At 34.8% G+C, this 23,572-nt stretch overlaps 1 protein-coding gene across 1 annotated transcript in view; it reads right to left on the reverse strand.

Annotated features, from left to right (window-relative positions):
• Positions 1-921: 921 nt before the first annotated feature.
• MAGT1 (magnesium transporter 1) overlaps positions 922-23,572 on the reverse strand; it is a 69,131-nt gene continuing 46,480 nt past the window's right edge. Inside the window, exons 4-10 of the mRNA XM_026480120.4 lie at positions 19,111-19,251; positions 18,149-18,289; positions 17,193-17,282; positions 16,506-16,569; positions 7,843-7,917; positions 5,056-5,146; positions 922-2,929 (exon numbers count right to left, since the gene is read on the reverse strand). Coding sequence (XP_026335905.1) covers positions 2,914-2,929; positions 5,056-5,146; positions 7,843-7,917; positions 16,506-16,569; positions 17,193-17,282; positions 18,149-18,289; positions 19,111-19,251 — 618 coding nt within the window. The 3' untranslated portion in view covers positions 922-2,913. The remainder of the gene's footprint in view (positions 2,930-5,055; positions 5,147-7,842; positions 7,918-16,505; positions 16,570-17,192; positions 17,283-18,148; positions 18,290-19,110; positions 19,252-23,572) is intronic.

The raw sequence follows: 23,572 nt of genomic DNA on the forward strand, positions 1-23,572 counted from the left end.
TACAAAACATCCTACATTTCAACTGATTTAATTCAATACCAAACCTGAATATCACAAATGATATGTATTCAAATTTAAATATATCTTTAATATTTTGCACCTAAAACAGCGGTGCTGGAAGGAACATTGAAGTAATTTAGTCCAATGCACTCACATTAGAATAAAGAAGTAAGTCCTGAGAGAACCTAGCTCAAGTGACTTGCCTATGGTCACATAGCTAGACAGAGAACAAGAACTAAAAGCTGTTTAAATGCCAGATCTCTCTACTTCCTGTCCAGTGTTCCCATTACATGTTTGCAAATGTACTGTTGTCCAGTCTCATATAACTTGATAATCTGTCTGGGTAACATTTTCAAATCAATTATTTAGTACAAAAATGTAATTACCTTGTCACAACATTCACCGACTGGGACAAAACTAGATCAACCATTGAAGACGCCATTCATCTACTTACCTTGGCTGTTTTGACTAACCTATTGGGCGACAACATTAATGAAAGATAACATATGGAATCCTGGAAGAATATATCTCAATTTAGAAATATTTAAGGAAATCAGCCTACCAAATTTACTGTCATTAGGACAATAAGATATATAATTATATTCTCAAAATGAAATAACCTAGAGGCACCTAGATGGCTCAGTCTGTTAAGTGATGACTCTTGACTTTGGCTCAGGTCATGATCTAAGGGTTGTGAGACTGAGCACAGCATCAGGCTCCACACTCAGCAGGGAATCTGCTTGAGATTCTCTCCCTCTCCCTATGCCCCTCCCCATTCCCCCTGCTCCCCCTGCTCCCGAGTGTTCTCTCTCGAATAAATAAATAAACCCTTTAAAAAAATGAAATAACCTAATATTATAATCCTAATTACGTGTTTTAAATTCACCCCTCTGTACATGTTAATAAAAAAAACTTAAAGAGTTTAGATTGTAAAAGTTTATTGATATGGTCAAAAAGCAAACAGCCAGACATTTGGTTATCTTTGCTACTACAATGTGTCATTTTCAATAGTATTTTTAAAATGCATAACAAATATTTAAAACGTTGCTAGAAAAGTAAATTAAGAGTCTACTTAAGGCACTTCAGATGAAAGCGAATTTTAAAATTTCCACAAAAGTAACACTAAGTTTAGTAAATCTGCTTTCTACAGATTTTAGCCAGAATGCAACTCTTCTCCTTGCACAAGAAAAATGTGCTCCTAAGGGAGACAAAACAAATACAAAAAGTGTCATTCTTTCAATGCTCATGGCACATTATCTGGAGCTATACAGATTACATGGCAGTAGTATTACCCTGGTCAGTCTGTACAAATCAGGGCATCTTCATACAAATCTCTTAAGAATCACAGCATAAATTTATTTGGCCTGAGACAATTACAAGAACAGCAGATAAGGAATCCAGAATCACACAATTTATAAGGAAGTAATTAACAAAAAGTGGATCCACTAAAGAGTAAAAGGTCAACTATATGCCCTGACCTGCCAACTCTTGGAACAAAAACAAAAAATCCACATAAAACATTTCTTCTTAGGGAATTATATTCATCTCTTCTGCAAATCTCTATTATATAAGACTTCTAGACCACATGGGAAAGTTATTAGATGGTAAATAGTAGACAAACTATTATTTTAACATAATACTTCTAAGATTTCTTTAAAATTTTTTCACAGTCATAATTAACATATTTCCATAACAGTGAAATTTCAGGATACTTTTCATAACTATGGGGGAGGTTATGGCTAGATCTAATGATAACCATCAACTTTCATGCTTCACAAAAATTTGGTTAGCATATATGGTTATTTCCACTGACAGAAAAATGAGACAAAACTCAAATAACACCTCTTCAAATGTTTACTGTTTCTCCACCTAAAGTGAAAGAATGAAGGCTAAAATAATAGCAAAAACATAACAACTTTCAAGAAACAATTTACTTTCTATTCATAAGCCACAACTCAATATATCGGGATATGTTTTTCCCAATCTAGTGGAGTCCTTTTCCTAAATACAAGGGTTAATGAAATATGTTGTAACTGTAATACAGAAATCAACTTAACTAGATCAACCTATTTTTTCTGTGAGGTACAAATGAAATAAGTGACAATCTCTCATTTGTAGAAACAGTTTAGACCATTTTTTTAAGTTATGATGATTTTAGCACTAAGCTACATTTTTATTAGAGAGGGGCCTACCTTAAATAAATTGAGATAGAATGAATCTGAAATCTTTCCAAATTAAAGTGGTTAACACCACACTCATGCAGAAATCATAATCCTGTATTTAGACTTTTTATGTCTACAGCTACCAAGAAGCACAGCAAGTACTGTATTTCAGTAGGAAACATGAAGCTCTCTCAGGAGGACTGGCTAGTCTTCTTTCCTAAAAGCTAGATGTGTCAGAAGACCACATGGCACATATGACTTCTCTGGCCAAAAGGAAAGATGTGCAGACTATACACATCCATGCAAAGATGGAACAGCTAAGAATGCATTCCTGATGCATTTGTCTGTAACAGGCATATGCAGGAACACCTGGTCAGGACTTTTTTCCCTACCTTTGGATAAGATGATATAAAATCAGATGGCCGATAGTTAAGCAGTTCTGAACCTTGTTCTAATTAAAATGTAGTTATACAATTTTTATAATGTACTTAATTCTACTAAATTAAATGTTACATACAGTTCATCAGGAAGGGAAGGTTAAGAGCAGAACTGTATCCAAATACTTCATGATTTTGACAAGAAATTGCTTGTTAAGGCACTACAAATCTTTGGTTAAATGATTAACTATTTAAATCACTTGAAAAAAAGAGGTAATACAAAATACACAAATTTCATTCTTCTTTTCAAACACACACACATTTTTCATTTTTCAATTTTCATTACTCCAGTGTCGACATCTCTAGGATCCTTTTTAACTCATCAGAAAGCTGAAACAAAAATATTAAAGAATCTATTAGTCTCTTTCAAACAACAGGCCTTAATTCTAATAAATATCTTTAGACAAAAGAGCATTTGGGTGCATGTATAATAAACTTTGAGTATTAATAACAAAAAGTGATAAACACCAAGATACTAAGATAGTCTTAGGAGAGAAGGAAATAGACATAAATTTGTTAAACAATCTCATGAAGAGAGACACTGATGAATAATTGGATCAACCATGGTGATGAAATAAGCAAAAGAAATCCCAGCAAGATTACCCTTGCATCCCAGTTAGTATTCTACAGAGGAGAAATTATTTTAAAATATAAATACACAGAAGAAGAAATCAAGAATCAAAGTTCTGGTAGGTTTTGTTCTTAAAATTAAGTTACGTTTGCCAGCCCAAGTGTCCATCAACTGATGAACGGATAAAGAAGATGTGGCATATATACACAATAGAATATTACTCAGCCATAAGAAAGAAGGAATTCTTGCCATTTGCAATAATATGGATGAGCCAGAGAGTATTCTGCTAAGTGAAATAAGTCAGTCGGAGAAAGACAAACACCATATGATTTCACTCATATGTGGAATTGAAGAAATAAAACAAACAAGCACGAGGAAAAAAAAAAGGAGAGGCAAACCAAGAAAAAGACTCTTAACTATAGAGAACAAACAGGGTTACTACGATGGAGGTGAGTGGGGGGATGGGTTAAATAGGTGATGGGGATTAAGGAGTATACTTTTGATGAGCACCAGGTATTATATGGAAGTGCTGAATCACTATATTATATACCCGAAACTAGCATTACACCGTATGTTAACTAACTAGAATTTAAGTAAAAACTTAAAAAGAAATAAAATTAAGTTTGCAAGACAAAAATGCAAAAGAAGATTAATTTATGTTGTTCATTGATCAAAAGGCACCCAGAATGTCACAATATAATGAATCAACCAGGGAGTTGTTCAAAATTGTCTACTAAAGGGACCCCCGCGTGGCTCAGTTGGTTAAGCGTCTGGCTCTTGATTTTGCCTCAGGTCATGATCTCAGGGTTGGGAGATCGAGCCCTGCATTGGGCTCCATGCTCAGCAGGTAGTCTGCTTGAGATTCTCTTTCCCTCTCCGTCTGCCCCTCCCCTTGTGCACATGTTCACTCTCTCTCTAAATAATAAAATATTTTAAAAAATTATCTACTAAAAATGTGTTAAAGGTAATATGGAGAATGAATTTGTCTCTCAAAACTATCACTTGATATACTTTATCTTTAGTGTTCATAATCCTTTATACGACAGGACAATGTTGTATTAAAAGAACATGAATTATGGTACCTGGCACTCAGATTATAAAACTAACTCACACATCCCCCATTATACAGGTACATTTCTCGTGGCTATTAACAGAATAAAATCAAGAATTTAGGATCAGGAGAGCAATTTCTTCCCTGAGCCTTAGAGATCTCTATGAACATTTCAAGACAATTAGATCTTCTTAAACACTCTTCCCTATACTCTTTATAAACTGGATTCAAATGTTCTGTTTATGCCATCTAAAGAGCCCTGAAAAGTAGAGGTGTGAGAAGTTTTAAAAAACATTAAAAAATAATTTGCCCAAGAGAAAGTAGAGTATGCAGACAAGGTATAAAATATTCTAGGGGCGCCTGGGTGGCTCAGTCGTTCAGTGTCTGCCTTCGGCTCAGGGCGTGATCCCGGAGTCCTGGGATCGAGCCCCACATCAGGCTCCTCCGCTGGGAGCCTGCTTCTTCCTCTCCCACTCCCCCTGCTTGTGTTCCCTCTCTCACTGGCTGTCTCTGTGTCAAATAAATAAATAAAATCTTTAAAAAAATAAAATAAAATAAAATAAAATATTCTAATCATTAAGTGTCTTTTAGATCTAGATTAAATTAGGTGATGTCAGAATAACCCTCAAAGATGTTCCTGAGAAATCACATATTACTGTCCACTATATCATAATTATCTTAACTTTTACATGCAACATACCTAAGTTAAAGCCCATGTCTGCTTTAGAAGCTAAAATAGTTTGGAGGTAAAGCAAAAAAAAATATTATAAAGCAACATCAACTCTAATCATTGTAAGTATAGGTAATCACTATTTAAGTGTAAAATAATCATACCTATATGGATATCCATGATATTTAGATCTGAAAATAGAGAGCATCCAACTGAAGAATAATACAACAAGTCCAATACCAGCCACACACATTACTGTAGAAAAACGAAAGTGTAAAATGAGCATGTGAAGTATAATAAACTATGGCATAAAATTTAGTCTACACTTCCAAGAGTGAAAAGCAAGAGACATAATTTAGTGGTAAACCTCAACTTTCCAAAAATTTTCATGCTCATTCTTTTATCTTCAGGATTCTGCCTTCCCACTTAATTTGACCCACTACAATATAATAGAGTAGTTCCATTTACACACTTGTGCAATTTAATTGTATGAAATAATAAAGTCCTTTAAAGTCATCACAGTCAAGAATTTAGTGTGAGAGGGACGCGTAGGTGGCTCAGTAGGTTAAGCATCTGACTCTTGATTTCAGCACAGGTCATGACCTCAGGGTTGTGAGATCGAGGCTCGAGTCAGGCTCCATGCTGAGCAGAGCCTGCTTCTCTCCCTCTCCCTCTTCCCCTTCCCCCACTCATGTGAGCATGCTCATGCTAATAAATAAATCTTTAAACAAAAAAAGAATTTAGTGTTAGAAAATTTTACTACTGACAAGAAAATCACTCACTAAATTTCTTCTAAAGCCTTGAACATGGCCTTATTGTACTGATATTGATTTAAAGACATCTGACAACATCATTGTGACACTTGCAAGTACTTTATTCATTTACAGGTAACTACACTGCTTATGTAAGGAACTCATTTAACATGGATTCCTCATTTGAATAATGAGGGGAAAATACCATGAATCCTAGTTCTACATTCATAGCTCTCTCCATTAATCTCATATGCTCTGGTTTAGCACAGCAGTTAATAATCTTAACTCTGGATGCTGACCTCACAATGCTCAGCTATGATTCTCATAACTTCAGGCTCTTCAAGTCCTGAGACTAAGACTGGCTAAGAAGCACAGAGGTGAGGATGTGGGAAAGCATGTGTGCTACAGCAGTGGAAGTTCTAGGGAAACATACTATTGGCCGACACTAAAAACAACTTTTAGTCTTGTTATACTTAGCAATTCTTTTTCTTTTTTAAATTTTCACATAATATAATTAGGGGCTAAAATGTAAATGTTAAATATATCTTTTTCTGGGTAATAACACATGACCACTGTATTCGTCTTTTTTAGCTAATACACACCCCCCCACACACACCTGTGTATATATAGTATCAGTGTATTTATGTTTGTATTCTACTTTTTTCACATAATATATCTAAAAGTGTTTAGGGCAGTTTCTGGTACATAATAAATGTTAAATAAGTACTTGTTATTATTATTTGTGATTATTTTATTAGGTTAGAATCTTAGAAGATCAAATTAGGATTATTTTAATATATGTCACCAAAATATTTATAATTTAAATTCATACTACCAGTGTAGTACCCAGAGGGCCTTTTCCCAATATTGAATACTGAAATAGGCAAGTTTTTAAAAGTCAGGTAATGAAAGGATGTGTATTGTCTGGATAAAAAAACTGATACATTAGTTCTATTTTTGCAATATGTAAAAATTCATTTTAATTCAGCAAAATAAGACTCTCCCAGATTTGAAATCCAATGTCATCATCTTTTTTCAAATGAAAAAGACACCTATATTTAGCTAGGTTAATTTGATGACATTTACCTTTATAGCCATAAAAGGAGAACCCTGACGTAAACGTATTTTATGTGAGTAAAACAAAATTACATTGTTAGCATTTCTTTGCAACAAATACCAATGTGTGAATATTTTAATATATAAAAAGTCCATCCAAATCAATAGAAAAAGTACAAGAATAATAGATAAATGGCAAGACAAAAAGACTTTTTATGGAAGGGAAAACACAGACAGCTGATAAACATTTAGAAAAATACTCAACTTCATTAATAACCAAAGAAGTATAAAACACTGTAACATGTGCCCCTTATCTGATTAGCAAGTACACCCACACACCCACACACACGCGCACACACACACATTTTTAATGAGCTTAGCTAATGCTGACAAAGTTATTGTGAAACAAGCATTCTTTTTTTTATTTTTTTAAACAAGCATTCTTAAATATCGCTAGTGGGAATCTAAACTATCATAACATCTGGGGAAACAATTTAGCATCATCAGTTTAAAACATCAAGGGGATTAAAAATACTAATACAGAGGACCATACAGTCATTCTACTTTTAGGAATCTACCTTAGGGAATTGATATGAAATAAGAATAAAGTTTAACATACTACGATAGTCACTAAGGAAATATTTATTATAATGGAAGTTAGAAAAAAAACTGTTTAACAGAATCAGAATGGTTAAATTACAGCACAGGGTACAAATTTAAAATGATGTGCAGAAAAATATTTATTAGTGAATTATTTAACTCAGTTAAAAGGGGAGGTACAAGATGCAAAATTTTATACACAGAGTTTTAAATATGTTTTTACAAATGGAGGAAACTACATTAAAACATTACAATTTTTAGCTTCTCGATGATGGAATAATGGATAACTCTCCCCCTAAATGTTTTATATCTGATTTCCCCACACATTTTTTGTAGTAAGTATATGTTATTTTTAAAATAATAAAGTAGTAAAATAATATAACTAAGAGGGGGAAGGAATTAAAAGGACATTTTTTTCTGTATTAAAGGCAGAATTGTTATATAACAATTATACTTTATATTATATAACAACTATACTTCAATAATAAAAATAAAAATTAAAAAAGGTAGAATTGTTACATTTTGGCATATGATATAACTTACTTTTTCGCTTTCCAATATCCATGTCAGATGTAGCAGCTTCACATAACAGCACCATCCCTAAGGTAACCCCACCATCTTAGAAAAATTGTTTAAGGAGAAATTCACACAGACACAAAAGACATACCACTTTAATATTCCTATTCTTTCATGAAGAAAATTACAATGAATATACACATCTTCAACTTTCAATTTAAAAAAAACCGTTACTAAAATAGGGAATCCTTGTGAATGTATTAAATGTTACTGGAGGGGCACCTGGGTGGCTCAGTCGGTTAAGTGTCTGCCTTCGGCTCAGGTCATGATCCCAGGGCCCTGGAATCGAGTCCCGCATCGGGCTCCTTGCTCAGTGGGGAGTCGGCTTCTCCCTCTCCCTCTGCCCTTCTTCCCCGCTCATTCTCTCTCTCTCAAAAATAAATAAAATCTTTAATATATATATATGAAATAAAATAAAATAGGGAATCTTGTATCTATACAGCATAACAATTATTAACTATGAAGGTATAATAAAAAAATATTAAGGTTGGAAAATTACTTCATTTATACAAATGAAAATCAATAGTTTAAACAAATGTCCCACTATAACTTACAGATGAAATATGAGTTTTCCTGACATGTACTTTGAAATAACCTTCCTGGATATGCTTGCAACTATCGCTCCAACCTTGTATATACTTTATTTTGTTTTGTTTTGTCTTGCTTTTTGGGGCTTGACATCACAACCCTGAGATCAAGACCTGAGCTGAGATCAAGAGTCAGACGCTTAACCAACTGAGCCACCCAGGTGCTCTGATATATTTTAAAACATTAAATAGCCTTTTTGAATATTCAGCCACCTTCCAAAACTGAAAACACTTGAAATGTGTACCATTTGAAGAGAACAGCAACTAATTTTTATTTGAAAAATAACTTTTCAAAAATTCTCCAGAATTTCACCAACCTCTAAAGCGCAAATTACTACTCATCTACCTAAGTTTGTCCTATTCTAATAAAAAAAAAGAGAATCCTATATGTCACCACCTCACTTTTATTCACCTTAATATGGAACTACATACAAAATATACCTACTCATGCAAATAGGTTACACATGTGGTTAAATGCTAAAATAAGCAAAATTGAATTTTAAAGCAAATACAATACGTTCTAGTAGAAAAGAGATTTACCCTGCAGTTTGGTGAATACAAACAGCAGTTAAACATGCCCAAATCAATTATGCATACACACATGCACATTGTAGGCTACCGCATCTGGGTATGATTAAACAGAAAGGGAAAAATAGGTGTTCAGATAAGGCCTGAATTTATAATTGGCTCTATAGTTGTCTATTCATCCCTTCACTACCATCTTGCACTCTCTCGTCAATAGCCTCTTCTTAGGGATGATGCCCATACATCATGCTTTTAGTTGCTGAGACAAGTTGCCTTCTCCATTGATTACTTTTTTTTTTTTTTTTACTGAGGTTCTTTATATCCAGATACATGTAAAGACTGATCATTTCTATAGGCTTTTGTTACAGGGTATTTTTTTAAAAAAAGATTTTATTTAGTTATCTGAGACATAACAAGAGCATGAGCAGGGGCGGGAGAGAAGCAGGCTCCCCGCTGGGCAGGGAGCCCAATGTGGGACTCGATCCCAGGACCCTGAGATCACGACCGGAGCCGAAGGCAGATGCTGAACTGACTGAGCCACCCAGGCACCCTGTTACAGGGTACTTTTGAATAATGGTTGAGACTTTCGTTTTTGGAATGGTTTGTTTTGTATCATGGTCTATATACATTTTCTTTGAATGAGCTATCTTGCAATATACCATCAATGTCTTTGTGTGCTGTTCTCAGTTATCAAGAGCTGTGATGGGGCACCTGGGCGGCTCAGTCGGTTAAGTGTCTGCCTGCAGCTCAGGTCATGATCCTAGGGTCCTGGGATCGAGTCCTGCATTGGGCTCCCTGCTCAGCAGGGAATCTGCTTCTCCCTCTGCCCCTCCCCCTGCTCATACATGCGCTCTCTCTCACAAAATTAAAAAATCTTAAAAAAAATCTGTGATGTACTGCCATATGTATGGTTTCATTTTATTTATTGATTTTTTAATAGATTTTATTTATTTATTTGAGAGCGAGAGAAAGAGCAGGGGAAGGGGCAGAGGGAGAAGAAGAAGAGAACCTTAGGCAGATTCCGTGCTAAGTATGGAGCCTGACACAGGGCTTGATGCCATGATCCTGAAATCATGACCTCAGCCAAAATCAAAAGTTGGACCCTTAATTGACTGAGCCACCCAGGTGCCCCTTTATTGATTCTTTAAACTTTTACTGACACTGCCTACTCTATGGAAGGCACTACTAGTTGTTGGAATTAAAAAGCTAGACAAAATATAGATCCTTCCTTGGACAAATTTACAATCTAGTGGAGGATATAAGCAATGAAATAAATAATAAATAATTACCTAACCATGATTAAATGTTACTATGGGAGAACTGAATAGAAACTAGAGGAAGTAATATTCTATAATATACAAGAACCAGGCTATTAAAAGAGCTAGTAGAATTAAAATACATTATATATGATGAAGGCAAAGACATCTGCATAAAATGAGGTATAATTCCAAAATTGTGGGAAGATGTTTCAATTATGTACTTTGATTATTATTGTCCAAAGTAATTTTAACAATGACCTAAAATTTCTTTGCCTATTGAATTAGCGGTTTAAAAAAATGAGACTACATAATGAGTTAGGACTTGCCAGAGCTATCAGTGCACATATTCTGACAGCAATCCTCCCTTTTTTTTTTTTTTAAGCAAAACTCTTTTGGAAAACAGTTTGGACAAAACACCAAAAAAAACAGATTTGTACACTTTGCTTCAAATCTTACTTCTGGGAATTTGGAGACATGCCAAATTATTTTTTTAAAAGATTTATTTATGTATGTATTTATCAGAGATAGAGATAGAGAGAGAGAGAACGTGCACAAGCAGGAGAGTAGCAGGCAGAGGGAGAAGCAGGCTTCCCGCTGAACAAGGAGCCCGATGTGGGACTCAATCCCAGGACCCTGGGATCATGACCTGAGCCGAAGGCAGATGATTAACTGACTGAGCCACCCAAGCATCCCACCAAATTATTTTTATATCCAAGTAAACATTCTTTGCAATGTTCAACAACAGAATAACTGAATTATGATATGCCCATTATATAAACATTAAGAATGATCACTATTTTTCCTTTTCCTTGTCTGTATTTTCTTATTTATCTATAATTCTCATGCAACTTTTGTAACTATAAAGGGCAAACAACTATACAGAAAATGCTTGTATTAGGAAACCAAACTGGATATAAAGTATGTCTATAACTACCAAAAAAGGAGCTCCACTCCAAAAAGATACAACTAAGCAAAGAATGCAAAAGAATATGCAAATATAAACTTAGATTTTAATATTATGGTTTTAGATCATGGGTGAAAAATTTTCTAATCTACTATGTTATTTCTTTAATTTAAATATATCTAAAGTATAATTCCATTTGTGTAAAGTTAAAAAGTAAGTAAAATAATCCATATTGTTAGCAGTCAGGATAGTAGCTACCCTTGGGTAGGAAGGTAGCAATCAGGAGGGGTGATGAGGATACTTTGGGATATGAATAAAGTTTTATTTCTTCAACTGGGTACTGGTTACACCGTTGTGTTCATTTTGTGAAAATTTATCAAACTGTACACTGCACTTATGAGTTGTGAACATTTCTGCATGAATACAGTAATTCACATAAAAAAGTTTAAAATATTGGGGCGCTTGGGTGGCTCAGTTGTTAAACGCCTGCCTTCGGCTCAGGGCGTGATCCCAGGGTCCTGGGATCGAGCCCCACATCGGGCTCCTCTGCTGGGAGCCTGCTTCTTCCTCTCCCACTCTCCCTGCTGTATTCCCTCTCTCGCTGGCTGTCTCTTTGTCAAATAAATAAAATCTTTAAAAAAAAAGTTTAAAATATAATGTTAAAAGTTGCTCAGTGGATCAGGCAACTCATATAGGTTGCTTTATTAATCATGTAGTAAATTATAAAATATTAAAATAATGATAAATATGTGGATATTTTCTAAACTCATAACTAACTACTAGTTAGTAGTAGTTTCATTCTATTAGTTCTTATCAACATGGTAACTTTTGAGTTTTGAGGCTTTGTGACCACTAAAAAAATAAGGGATTTTCAGTCTTCCATAAAGTTTCCTACTTCTAACAAAGTTAAATAGCTTTATTCATTGTCTCACACCTAGTGAGACATGGCATTTAAGGCACTGTCTTATAACCTGTAAACCTGTGTTTATCTCAATACTATAAGCTCCTTAGACAAATCGTGCATCCACAGCAACTAGCAAAATAATTGCTCAGAAAGTATCACCCAAACCTTCCTAACCACTACCAAAAAAGCAAAAACAAAATAACGGAAAAAATATCACCTTGAAAAAAAATTCCCATTTTGTATCTGATTAACCAAATCTACAAGAAATGCTATATTTCCAAAAATAAACTATTGGGACTTCATCAAGAAAAAAAAAAAAAAACTTCTGCACAGTGAAAGAAACAATTAACAAAATTAAAAGGCAACCTACGGGGGTGGCTGGGTGGCTCAGTTAAGCATCCAAGCTGATTTCCACTCAGGTCATGATCTCAAGGTCTTGGGATCAAGCCCCACATCAGGCTCTGCATGCAGCAGGGAGTCTGCTTGTCTTTCTCTTTCTCTCTCTCCCTCCCCTCCCCCTCACGCATGTTCTCTCTCTAAAAATAAATAAATCTTTTTTAAAAAAGGGCAACTAAGGAGTGGGAGAAGATATTGCAAATGACATATCTGATAAAGGGTTAGTAGTAGTATCCAAAATATATAAATAACTTACAAAACACAACACCCAAAAAACCCAAATAATCCAGTTAAAAAATGGGCAGAAGACATGAATAGACATTTTTCCAAAGAAGACATACAGATGGCCAACAGACACATGACAAGTGCTAAACATCACTCATCATCAGGGAAATGCACATTAAAACTACAATGAGATATCACCTCACACCAGTCAGAATGGCTAACATTAACAACACAGGAAACAACAGGTGTTGGTGAGTATGTGGAGAAAGGGGAACCTTTTTGCACTGTTGGTGGGACTTCGAACTGGAGCAGCCACTCTGGAAAACAGTATGGAAGTTCCTCAAAAAATTGAAAATAGAACTACCCTACTACCCAGCAATTGCACTACTAGGTATTTACCCAAACGATACAAAAATATTTATTCAAAGGGATACATGTACCCTGATGTTTATAGCAGCATTATCAACAATAGCCAAATTATAGAAACAACCCAAATGTCCACTGACTAATGAATGAGTAAAGTAGAAGTAGTATATATAATGGAATATTATTCAGCCATAAAAAAGAATGAAACCTTGCCATTTGCAACGATGTGGATGGACCTAGGGAGTATTACGCCAAGCAAAATTAGTCAGTCAGAGAAAGACAAATACCATATGATTTCACTCCTGTGTAGAATTTAAGAAACAAAAATGGAGGGAGGGAAGAGAGGTAAATCAAGAAACAGTCTCTTAACTATAGAGAACAAACTGATGGTTACCAGAGGGGAGGTGGGTGAGGGGGATGGGTGAAATAGGTGATGGGGATTAAGCAGGGTACTTGTGATGAGCACTGGGTGTTGTATGTAAGTGCTGAATCACTAAATTCTACACCTGAAACTAAATTTACACTGTATGTTAACTAACTGGAATCTAAATTAAAACTTGGAAAGGAAAAAACTGCTATATTTCAATAGGCTTGCAATCTGCTCCAAATGTATGTGAAGCCTTAAGTAATGTTTAACCTTTACGCAGAAGGAAAAAGTAAGAATATTCCAATTTCTTAAACGTCTTATATAATTATATTTAAAAAGTTAGGACAAAGCTTAGGAGAGAAGAATTTTGGCAGTCCTACAGTGTTAAGGAGAACATGATTAAGGTTCAGGTTCTACCAGAAAGAATGACAAGGCTCATATACCAGGCTCTCAGTTGAAAGCCATGGATGGAGAGGATGGAGAAAATGGGAGCAAAACAATAATGAAGATACAGTAGCCAAATATTTACCAAAATGAATTAAGGGTACTGACCCACAGATTTAGGAAGTTCTGCAATCCAGAAAACAGGAGTAATATAAATGAAAACATTAGGAGAAAAGTCTTAAAATCCATCAGAGAAAAAGACACACTGCCTTCAAAGAACAATAATAAGAATTAAATCTCATTTTTCCCAGAAACTATGGAAGTAAAAGACAATGGGATAACATTTCCAAAGTGCTTAAAGAAATCTAGAAATCTACACCTGGTAAAATATCCTTAAAAAATGAAAGAGAAATAAAAGTGGTGTTTTGGGTTGTTTTTTTTTTTTTTTTTGGAAAAATTAGGGAAAAGCTAGAAGACCAACAAACCACAAATCACTTAATACTTTATAATTGTACCTGTCCTTTTGCTACATTGTTCAATTTCAAATACCATTAATTGAGACCATGTCCAGACACTGAAAAATTTCCAAGGTATAATAAATTTGTTAACACACCAAACCATAAATGAGCATTTTCAACTAAAATTTTGAAAAAATTTGAAATAAGACAGAGAAAGACAAATTTATATGATCTCTCTTATATGTGGAATCTAAAAATAAACAACTTTTACACACACACACACACACACACACACAAGCTCGTAGATACAGAGAACAGATTGGTGGTTGCCATAGTAGGGCAGTAAGAGGTAGGAAAAGTGGGTGAACTTTTTTTTAGTTTAAATAAACTGAATAAGGAATAAATTTTAGGATTTAAAAGAACATATGGTTGGATATTTTTCTTGCAGTCTTCTTTCTTATCATCAGGAATAGGTATTTATTATTAGATTAATTTTTTAGGTTACCATTCCATGGCTGAATATATGAACTCCCCTGGCTCTGAGCTGGATTTTAAGCAGTAAATCTGTTTTCCATATTATACATAAACACTGTTTTGAGAAAATATCATTTTCCCAAATATCTTTCAATTAAACCAAAAGCTTAATTTTTTCAGAATGTTTCAAGTATCTCTATTAGATCACTGACATAGTAAAATGAAATGGGGAAACACACACACACAAAGGTTTACTAAGGAGGATATTTCCAGGGGTTTTGATTTTTTTCTTTATATGTACTTGTATTTTCTAAATTTCCTTTAATTAACTTGTATTGCTTTTATAATCAGAAAAAAACATTTTAAGGGATTAAATTACTCATATTGATTGTAATTACCTTCAAATTCCTTAGCCAATTCTTATATAATACAACCCATTTTCAATAGAGTAAGTGTTGAACTAGATGACCTCTAAGTTATTTAGATGATGAGATGAGAAGGCAGAGCAAATGACTTTACCATCAAATCACTGGGCAGATTCTCTAACAACCTGGGCTACAACTGATTCCAATATGTCAACGTCAGGACCCCTTGGCTGAGAAGAAAACTCTAGAAACATTACATTTGTATACCTTGTTGATTTGTTCTAGAGAGTCACTGCTTGTATATTCGGGGTGGGGGGTAAACCCTGTTCAGTAATACTATGAAATTTAGACTCTTAATTATCTGATGTCACTGTTAACTACCCTTGCAGCTGACAGAGGCATCAATTTTCAGATGTGAGAAAGTAATAATGTGCCCTAACACTCAAGAGAATGGGACAACACATAAAATGCAGCTACAAAGTTCAAAGGAAATAATATTTCTACTTAGGACATGCTGCAGCTGTAAAATGTCAAAATAACCCGTCTTGGTGCCTGGGTGGCTCAGATGGTTCGGCTCAGGTCGTGATCTCTGGGTCCTGGGATCGAGCCTTGCGTTGCACTCCTGGCTTGGCGGGGAGTCTACGTCTCCTTCTGCCTCCGTGCCCCCCCCCGCCCCATGCTTATGCTCTTTCTTTCTCTCTCTCTCGCAAATGAATAAATAAAATCCTTAACAACAACAACATCAACAACAAAAATAACCCCTGTCTTTGAGTAACTACTGTTTTCTTAACGATGAGTAAGATGTCTAAAATTATAGACTGACTCAAATTATCACTAAGAAGGAAATAATGAGTTCTTGCCTGGAAGACCTAAGTCATTCGACATATAAGTACAATTTCTAAGTAGCCTCAATTTACAACTAAAGTACAGAGCTTCAAATAAAGGGTTTATGAAGACAAAATCCCACATTTATCTGAATTATGTACAGTTTCCAGGAAACTGAACCCTGTGTCCACTTCACAGTCCAGACCTGATGCTAATCCCTTTTCACTTAGCCTGGTTTTGCTTTAAGTCTATCAAAACATTGCTTCATTTACATTTCACCTAAGCTTCACACTTCCTCCAAATTTTATAATGACTCTACCTTTCCTTAGGTAAGATGTCCCATGGTTCTTCTGGTGAGGAGTCTCCCTTGTAGCAATGATCAATAAACCTATCTTTATTACACTGCAGGTTTGTCTCTGGGGTGGTTAGCTGATTGACTAAGATAAATGACATAGAAATATGCTTCCAAAGATATTAAAACTTGCATTAATAAGACAGCAGCCTCAAGCAAACACTAGAGAAAATACGAGAATGTGAGAAAATAGATAAATTAAAATGCAGCACCAAGAACTTATTATAAAAAGAGGATACTAAACAGAAGAACAATGTGTGTTTCAGCTACAAACTGGGCTTGGCTGCTTCCATGGATATAATTCTGGGGGGAGGAAAAAAGACAAAATTAAATAAATATACATTAACTTTTGGTATTCTAAACCTAAAATGGGCTATTTTTGAGCCCTATGAAATTATTAATTCACCTGATATATATAAACATTGGGTCTGTGGCATTCATCAATAAATAAACTGGATAAAAATAAACACTATTTCTGTGTTATTTATTATTCATTTGTCTTTTCATTGTACTGATACTACGTTCTCAACAACAGAATATATGAGAAACCTGGTACTTCAGCATATAAGACCCTGAGGTACAGTAATGTAAACTACATGAAGACAAAGATTGTCTTGCTTATCACTGTATCTAATAATACTTAGCCTAGAAACACTAGATGCTCAAGTACTTGATCAATTATTCTGTTTAGTTGAAAGCTGACTTTCATTCTCAGCCAGCTTAGTCAAAAGGACTCACCAAATGTGATAAGGATAAGGAACTTTCCACTTTGAAGAGCACGTTTCAGTAAATGAAGCTCATCATCCAAGAGAGATTGAAAAGTCAAAACTAAACCTAGTTCCTTCACATCTTGGCAATGGTGTCACAAAATAATAATTAAGGTTAGCTTTGGTATATAATGGAAAGAAATTCTGAACTTCCCTTACCACATGTCCTGTGTGTGGATTCTTATGAGCATATGGTGGTCCTCTTATATGGTTCCACATCTGACCAGATGTCATAGCAAGCACAAAACACTGGGAAACAAAAAATAAGGAAATACTTATGTAACATGGTGCAGGTGCTCCTATACTGATTCGACTAACAGGCTTATGAAAAGCATTTCTGCTCAAGTAATACACGAACAAAATTTTTTTCAGATGAATAGTTTTAAAGAGTAAGGCTTATATTTCACAGGAATCAATAATACTTACCCTAAAAGGAAAATCCTATTTTAAAATTATAAATAAGCTGACAGATGTTTAAAATTGAAAACTGAAGAGCCTTTTAGAAGAATATTTTCAAAAGAACTGCATATTTTCTTAGGGTAACAATTTATCATTTAGGTTGGATAAAAAAGGAGTTCAACAAGTTCCTCCAAACTCTGGCCATGCTAATAAGATAATGGAGGAAACAAACTGATTTTAAGGCATGAAATAAAAACATAAAATCCCTCTCATAGGAAAGAAATAAAACAAAATGCTAACTAACAATACAATATTATATGCAAGTAATTTTTTAAAAAAGTTTTGGGATGCTTTATTTTCTGAGGTTGTTATCCTTCTAGATATATTTATTACATTCAAAGTCTTTAAAAATCATTGTTTTTTACTACTTTATCTAAATACAGAATTATTTAAATTATCATAGTTCTTTAAATAATTATCTCCTAAATAATTTACTGTAACAGTATTTAAAACACTTTTGTCTTCATTTATACAAGACAGTACTCCTGAGAAATGTGTAAATTTTATTGAAAAAAAATCAAATATATTATAGGGATGCTGTTATTTAAAATACATCCTATTAGTTTTCTAGTTTAAGCTTATAAAACATTTTAATTTATACATATTTGACATACACTGTATATATGCAAACACTTTTTGTTCTAAAATTCACTCACCAAAGCTGCAAAAGCCCATCCAGTTTTATTAAAGAGAAATTCCATATTGCTTCTTCGAAGATACACAAGTCCACCAATAACAGCCAAAAGTAATCCCAACATAAGAGGACCAGCATAATTTGGGGGTCTAATTACTCTAATCTAATGGAAAGGAAAGAAAAATGTTTTAAGTATGAAATTTACTTGTTAATTATATAGGTCAAACTAATTCAAAATGAAAGTAATCAAAATTAGTGTGGTTATAGTTGTGATGAGCACCGGGTGTTGTATGGAAGGGTTAAATCATTATATTTTATGCCTGAAACTAATATTATACTGTATGTTAACTGGAATTTAAATAGAAACTTTAAAAAATTAGTGTGGTTATATTTTCAGGAAAAATTACACTTTTTTCTTTTCATCCTATTCAAAATAGTCTACAATGTATCCCAAAATGGGATGGGATAAGTCCAATATTCTGTTTAACTACAACATAACATTTTTTAGATTAAGAAGTATTTGCCAAGGGGCGCCTGGGTGGTGCAGTCGTTAAGCATCTGCCTTTGGCTCAGAGCGTGATCCCGGCGTTCTGGGATCAAGCCCCATGTCAGGCTCTTCCGCTGGGAGCCTGCTTCCTTCTCTCCCACTCCCCCTGCTTGTGCTCCCTCTCTCGCTGGCTGTCTCTGTCAAATAAATAAATAAAATCTTTAAAAAAAAAAGTATTTGCCAAGTACCATTAGATAGCCCATGGACTTAATAAATCAGGTCAAAAGAGTGGTTTCCATGCTGAATTCAATAAGGTAACAGAAAGTGTTTTATAATTTTACTCTTTCATCAGGATGATTCTATTAAATGCTATTTTTGAAGGGGTTGCCAGACTATTACCACCTCAGTGATATGGGGACGAGACCAATTAGGACTTCCCAGTTAAGACTGGAAGTGGATAATAGAAAATTAACTTTCTACAAAGTAAGGAAACTTACATTGACGTCAGTTCTGTCAGCAATCCACCGGGCAATCTGTTCAGCTGAAAAACCACGCACCTGCAACTCATATGTATCACCTCGCTTGGGTTTCCCTTTTGCAGGAAAGTTGATGAAAGTTGGAGCTGAATTCATGTTTAGCTGAATAAAAAGAAGTCCATGAAAATATAAGGTATCAAGAAAATAATCTTAACAACAAATATTACCTCGAAATTTAGGCATTTTACAAAGACGAGGAAGCCCAGCTTTAGGTAGGTCAAGTGATTTGCTAAGGAAAGTGAAAAATAGTGGAGTCAGGATTCAAACTCAAGACTGCCTGTGACCTTAATTGGTACACTTTACTGACCAAATATTAATTCCTAGCTAAGAAACCTACACTCTACTCCTTTAGAATGGAAAATCTCCCATATCACAAACATTTTAATCTGTTCAGAAATTATGCAAAAAGAATACATTTGCAAGAACTAAAATTGCCTTTTGTAGCTGAAGTGAGCTCCAAATAGAGTACATTCTCAATCTGGAGTAAAGATAGTGCTCTAAAACTGCAGTGAAAACCAATACAAACTGACAGTCATATGCAGAAATAGTTAATTCTAAAAGTTTTATAAATGTTTACTGATAAGCATCACATTCTCTATAATGTGACCATGGTATGCTTAAAGGAGACAACATTGGAATTATTTAGGTAAAGAAACCATAGCTGACTCATCTGCATTATATCTTTCCTGATATAACTGTACTTGTGGAAAATAGAAAGTCTAAGTCCAGGGAAAAGATGCTGACCAACAGATGCAAACATTCAGGTCCCCTCAGCAGGGAACCCTATAAGGGAAATTAGCTTCTTTAAGACATTTGTAATTTAAAGATATCAGACAATAAAACAATCCAACTCTCTTGCTTTGATTCTATACTCACAATAGAACCCTCTAACAGTAATTTTTAGACCTTCCCATAAAGAAGGAGGGTATAGTGATTAATGGATATGATTATTTTGGTCTCCCTTGGTCTCTTATGGCAAATTAATAAATTAATAGATAAGTCCTTTAGTTACCAACGTCCACGGATTTTTAGTTTGGTGAGTGTGCACAAAGTCTCCAGAACTAGATAAAATGCTGGCTACATTGTTAAAAATTCGATTTCTGAGTCTGAAAAGCTTAGAAGCAGAGCCTGGACAGTGTTCACTCCACCAAACTGCTACCCAAATTTTAGGTCGAAATCTTTTTTTTTTTATTTGTATGTATGTATGTAATCTTTACACCAATGTGGGGGCACTCAGAGTCGCGATCTTGAGATCAAAAGTCACATGCTCTTCCAACTGAGCCAGCCAGGTGCCTTTAAAACAAAATTTTCAATATTTAACTATACCACTTTTGGATTTTTCAAAAAATGTACAAAAATCTAAGCAACATATGAATCCATTTCCCTTATGAAATAAAAAAAGTTACAGGGTTATAAGGACCATCTGCAGTTAATTCTAGCAGCCACTATTATTTCTAGACCTTTCTGAATTTATTCATATACATGTGTATATACCAACAGAAAACACAATATTGCTTTGTGTCTGCTTTAACACAAATGGTATCATATTAACTATAATCTACAATTTGCTTTTTATATGCAGCCATGTTTGAGGGATCTATCCATGATAGTGTGCATGCATATATATACATATTATATATACATATACATATTATATATACATTACATATTATATATACATATATATATTATATATACAATAACCTCACTCTTATAGATTACTAATTATGCTATTGTTGGACTTTAGTTTTTTCCAATTAAACATAATGTTGCAATGAACAGCCACATACATATCTTCCTGTATACCTGGTGAGAGTTTTTCTCCAAAATGGACTTGTTAGGTCACAGGGTAGAAACGTTTTAAATTAAAACAGAGTCAACTTGCTTTCCAAAGTGGCTGTACCAATTTATACTTCTTTTTTGTTTGCTTTTGTTTTTTGGGGGGTTTTTTGGTTTTTTTTTAAGATTTTATTTATTTATTTGACAGAGAGACAGCCAGTGAGAGAGGGAACACAAGCAGGGGGAGTGGAAGAGGAAGAAGCAGGCTCCCAGTGCAGCAGGGAGCCCGATGCGGGGCTCGATCCCAGTACTCTGGGATCATGGCCTGAGCCGAAGGCAGACGCTTAACGACTGAGCCACCCAGGCGCCCCCCAATTTATACTTCTACCCATCAATTGTAAGAAGGTATCTATTTCTCCATATTCTTTTCCTTTTTTCTTTTTTCCATTTGCGTGCGACTACTTCTCTATACTCTTACTAAAAGTGCATGTAATGGGTAAATATTGCACCATCACCATTCTTATAACTTGTATTTTCATAATTACTAGTATAACAACTTTATACCAAATCAGCCCTTTAAAAATATTTTGTAGACTAAAGACACAATCAACAGAGTGAAAAGGCAATCTATGGAGTGGGAGAACATATCTCCAAATCATTAATCTGATAAAGGGTTAATATCTACAATATATAAAGAACTACAATTCAACCAAAACCAAAACAAAAACAAACCCAAACAGATTAGAAACTGGGCAGAAGGGGGGCGCCTGGGTGGCACAGCGGTTAAGCGTCTGCCTTCGGCTCAGGGCGTGATCCCGGCGTTGTGGGATCGAGCCCCACATCAGGCTCCTCCGCTATGAGCCTGCTTCTTCCTCTCCCACTCCCCCTGCTTGTGTTCCCTCTCTCGCTGGCTGTCTCTGTCTCTGTCGAATAAATAAATAAAATCTTTAAAAAAAAAAAAAGAAAGAAACTGGGCAGAAGGAAAAAAAAACTGGGCAGAGGATGTGAATAGATATTTCTTTTTTTTTTTTTAAGATTTTATTTATTTATTTGACAGAGATAGAGACAGCCAGCGAGAGAGGGAACACAAGCAGGGGGAGTGGGAGAGGAAGAAGCAGGCTCATAGCGGAGGAGCCTGATGTGGGGCTCGATCCCACAACGCCGGGATCACGCCCTGAGCCGAAGGCAGACGCTTAACCGCTGTTGAATAGATATTTCTTTAAAAAAGATTAGCAACTGGGCAAAAAGCACATGAAAAGATGCTCTACATCCATTAGGGAAATACAAATCAAAACTATAATGAAATACCACCTTATATCTATTAGAATGGCTACTAACAAACAAAACAAAACAACTAAAAAATAAGTGTTGATGAGGACGTAAAGAAACTGGCACCCCTGTGTGTACTGTTGGTGGGAATATGAAATGGTGCAGCCACTATGGAAAACAGGATGGAAGTTCCTTAAAAAACTAAAAATAGAACTATTACATGATCTAGGAATTTCAATTCTGGCTGTATATACCTAAAAGGATTGAAAGCAGGGTCTCCAAGAGATATTTGTACACTTACAATCACAGTAGCATTATTCACAATAGCCAAAAGATGGAAGAAACTCAAGTGTCCATCAATAGATTAATGGATAAATAAAATGTGCTATATACATACAATAGAACATAATTCAGCCTCAAAAAGGAAAAAAAATCTGACACATGCTACAATATGGATAAACTTTGAGGACATAATGCTAAGTGAAATAAAGCATGTCACAAAAAGACCAATATTGTACAATTACATTTATTTTTCTTTTAAAGATTTTATTTATTATTTATCTGACAGAGAGTGTGAGAGAGAACACAAGCAGGGGGAGCAGCAGGCAGAGGGAGAGGAAGAGGCAGACTCCCTGCTGAGCAGGGAGCCCAATGCGGGGCTTGATCCCAGGACCCCAGGATCATGACCTGAGCTGAAGGCAGACGTTTAACTGACTGAGCCACCCAAGCACCCCATACAATTACATTTATATGAGGTACCTATAGAGTCAAAGTCATAGAGACTGAAAGTAGAATAGTAGTTGCCAGGGGCTGTGAGAAGAGGGAATGGGGAATTATTTAATGTGTAATGAGTTTCAGCTTTATAAAATGAAAAGGGTTCTGGAGAGTGGATGCACAACAATGTGAGTGTACTTAACATTAGTGAATTTTATATTTAAGATTGGTAAAGATAGCACATTATATGTTATATATATTTTCCCACATATACTGTGGCATATGACACTACTATTTGGAGAAAGATTTGAATTTCTTCCACAAATGGATATACTACCATCCTGATACCACTAACTCTAAATATAGCTCTAAAATGGGCATCAATTATGAAAAACTATTTGATGTAGAAGAAAATTAGTTTTGTATTTCAATAAATCACTAACAGAAATTCTTTGTGTATATTGTTAAAAGAAGTGGAATTACAATATTTTAATTTCTAAAACAATCCCAGCTTGAATAATAGACAATGAGAAAGTAATTTCTTAAACTCTAGAAATTGTTTCCTTTGGTCTAATAAAGGCTAACCGTGCTAATCTTTTAGGTTGTAGCATGTTTTATAAATGTACTGGTTTTGATTTACGGAGCTGTGACTGGAATATGA

The sequence above is a fragment of the Ursus arctos genome, chromosome X (genome assembly GCF_023065955.2).
Source record: "Ursus arctos isolate Adak ecotype North America chromosome X, UrsArc2.0, whole genome shotgun sequence".
Taxonomy (NCBI): domain Eukaryota; kingdom Metazoa; phylum Chordata; class Mammalia; order Carnivora; family Ursidae; genus Ursus; species Ursus arctos.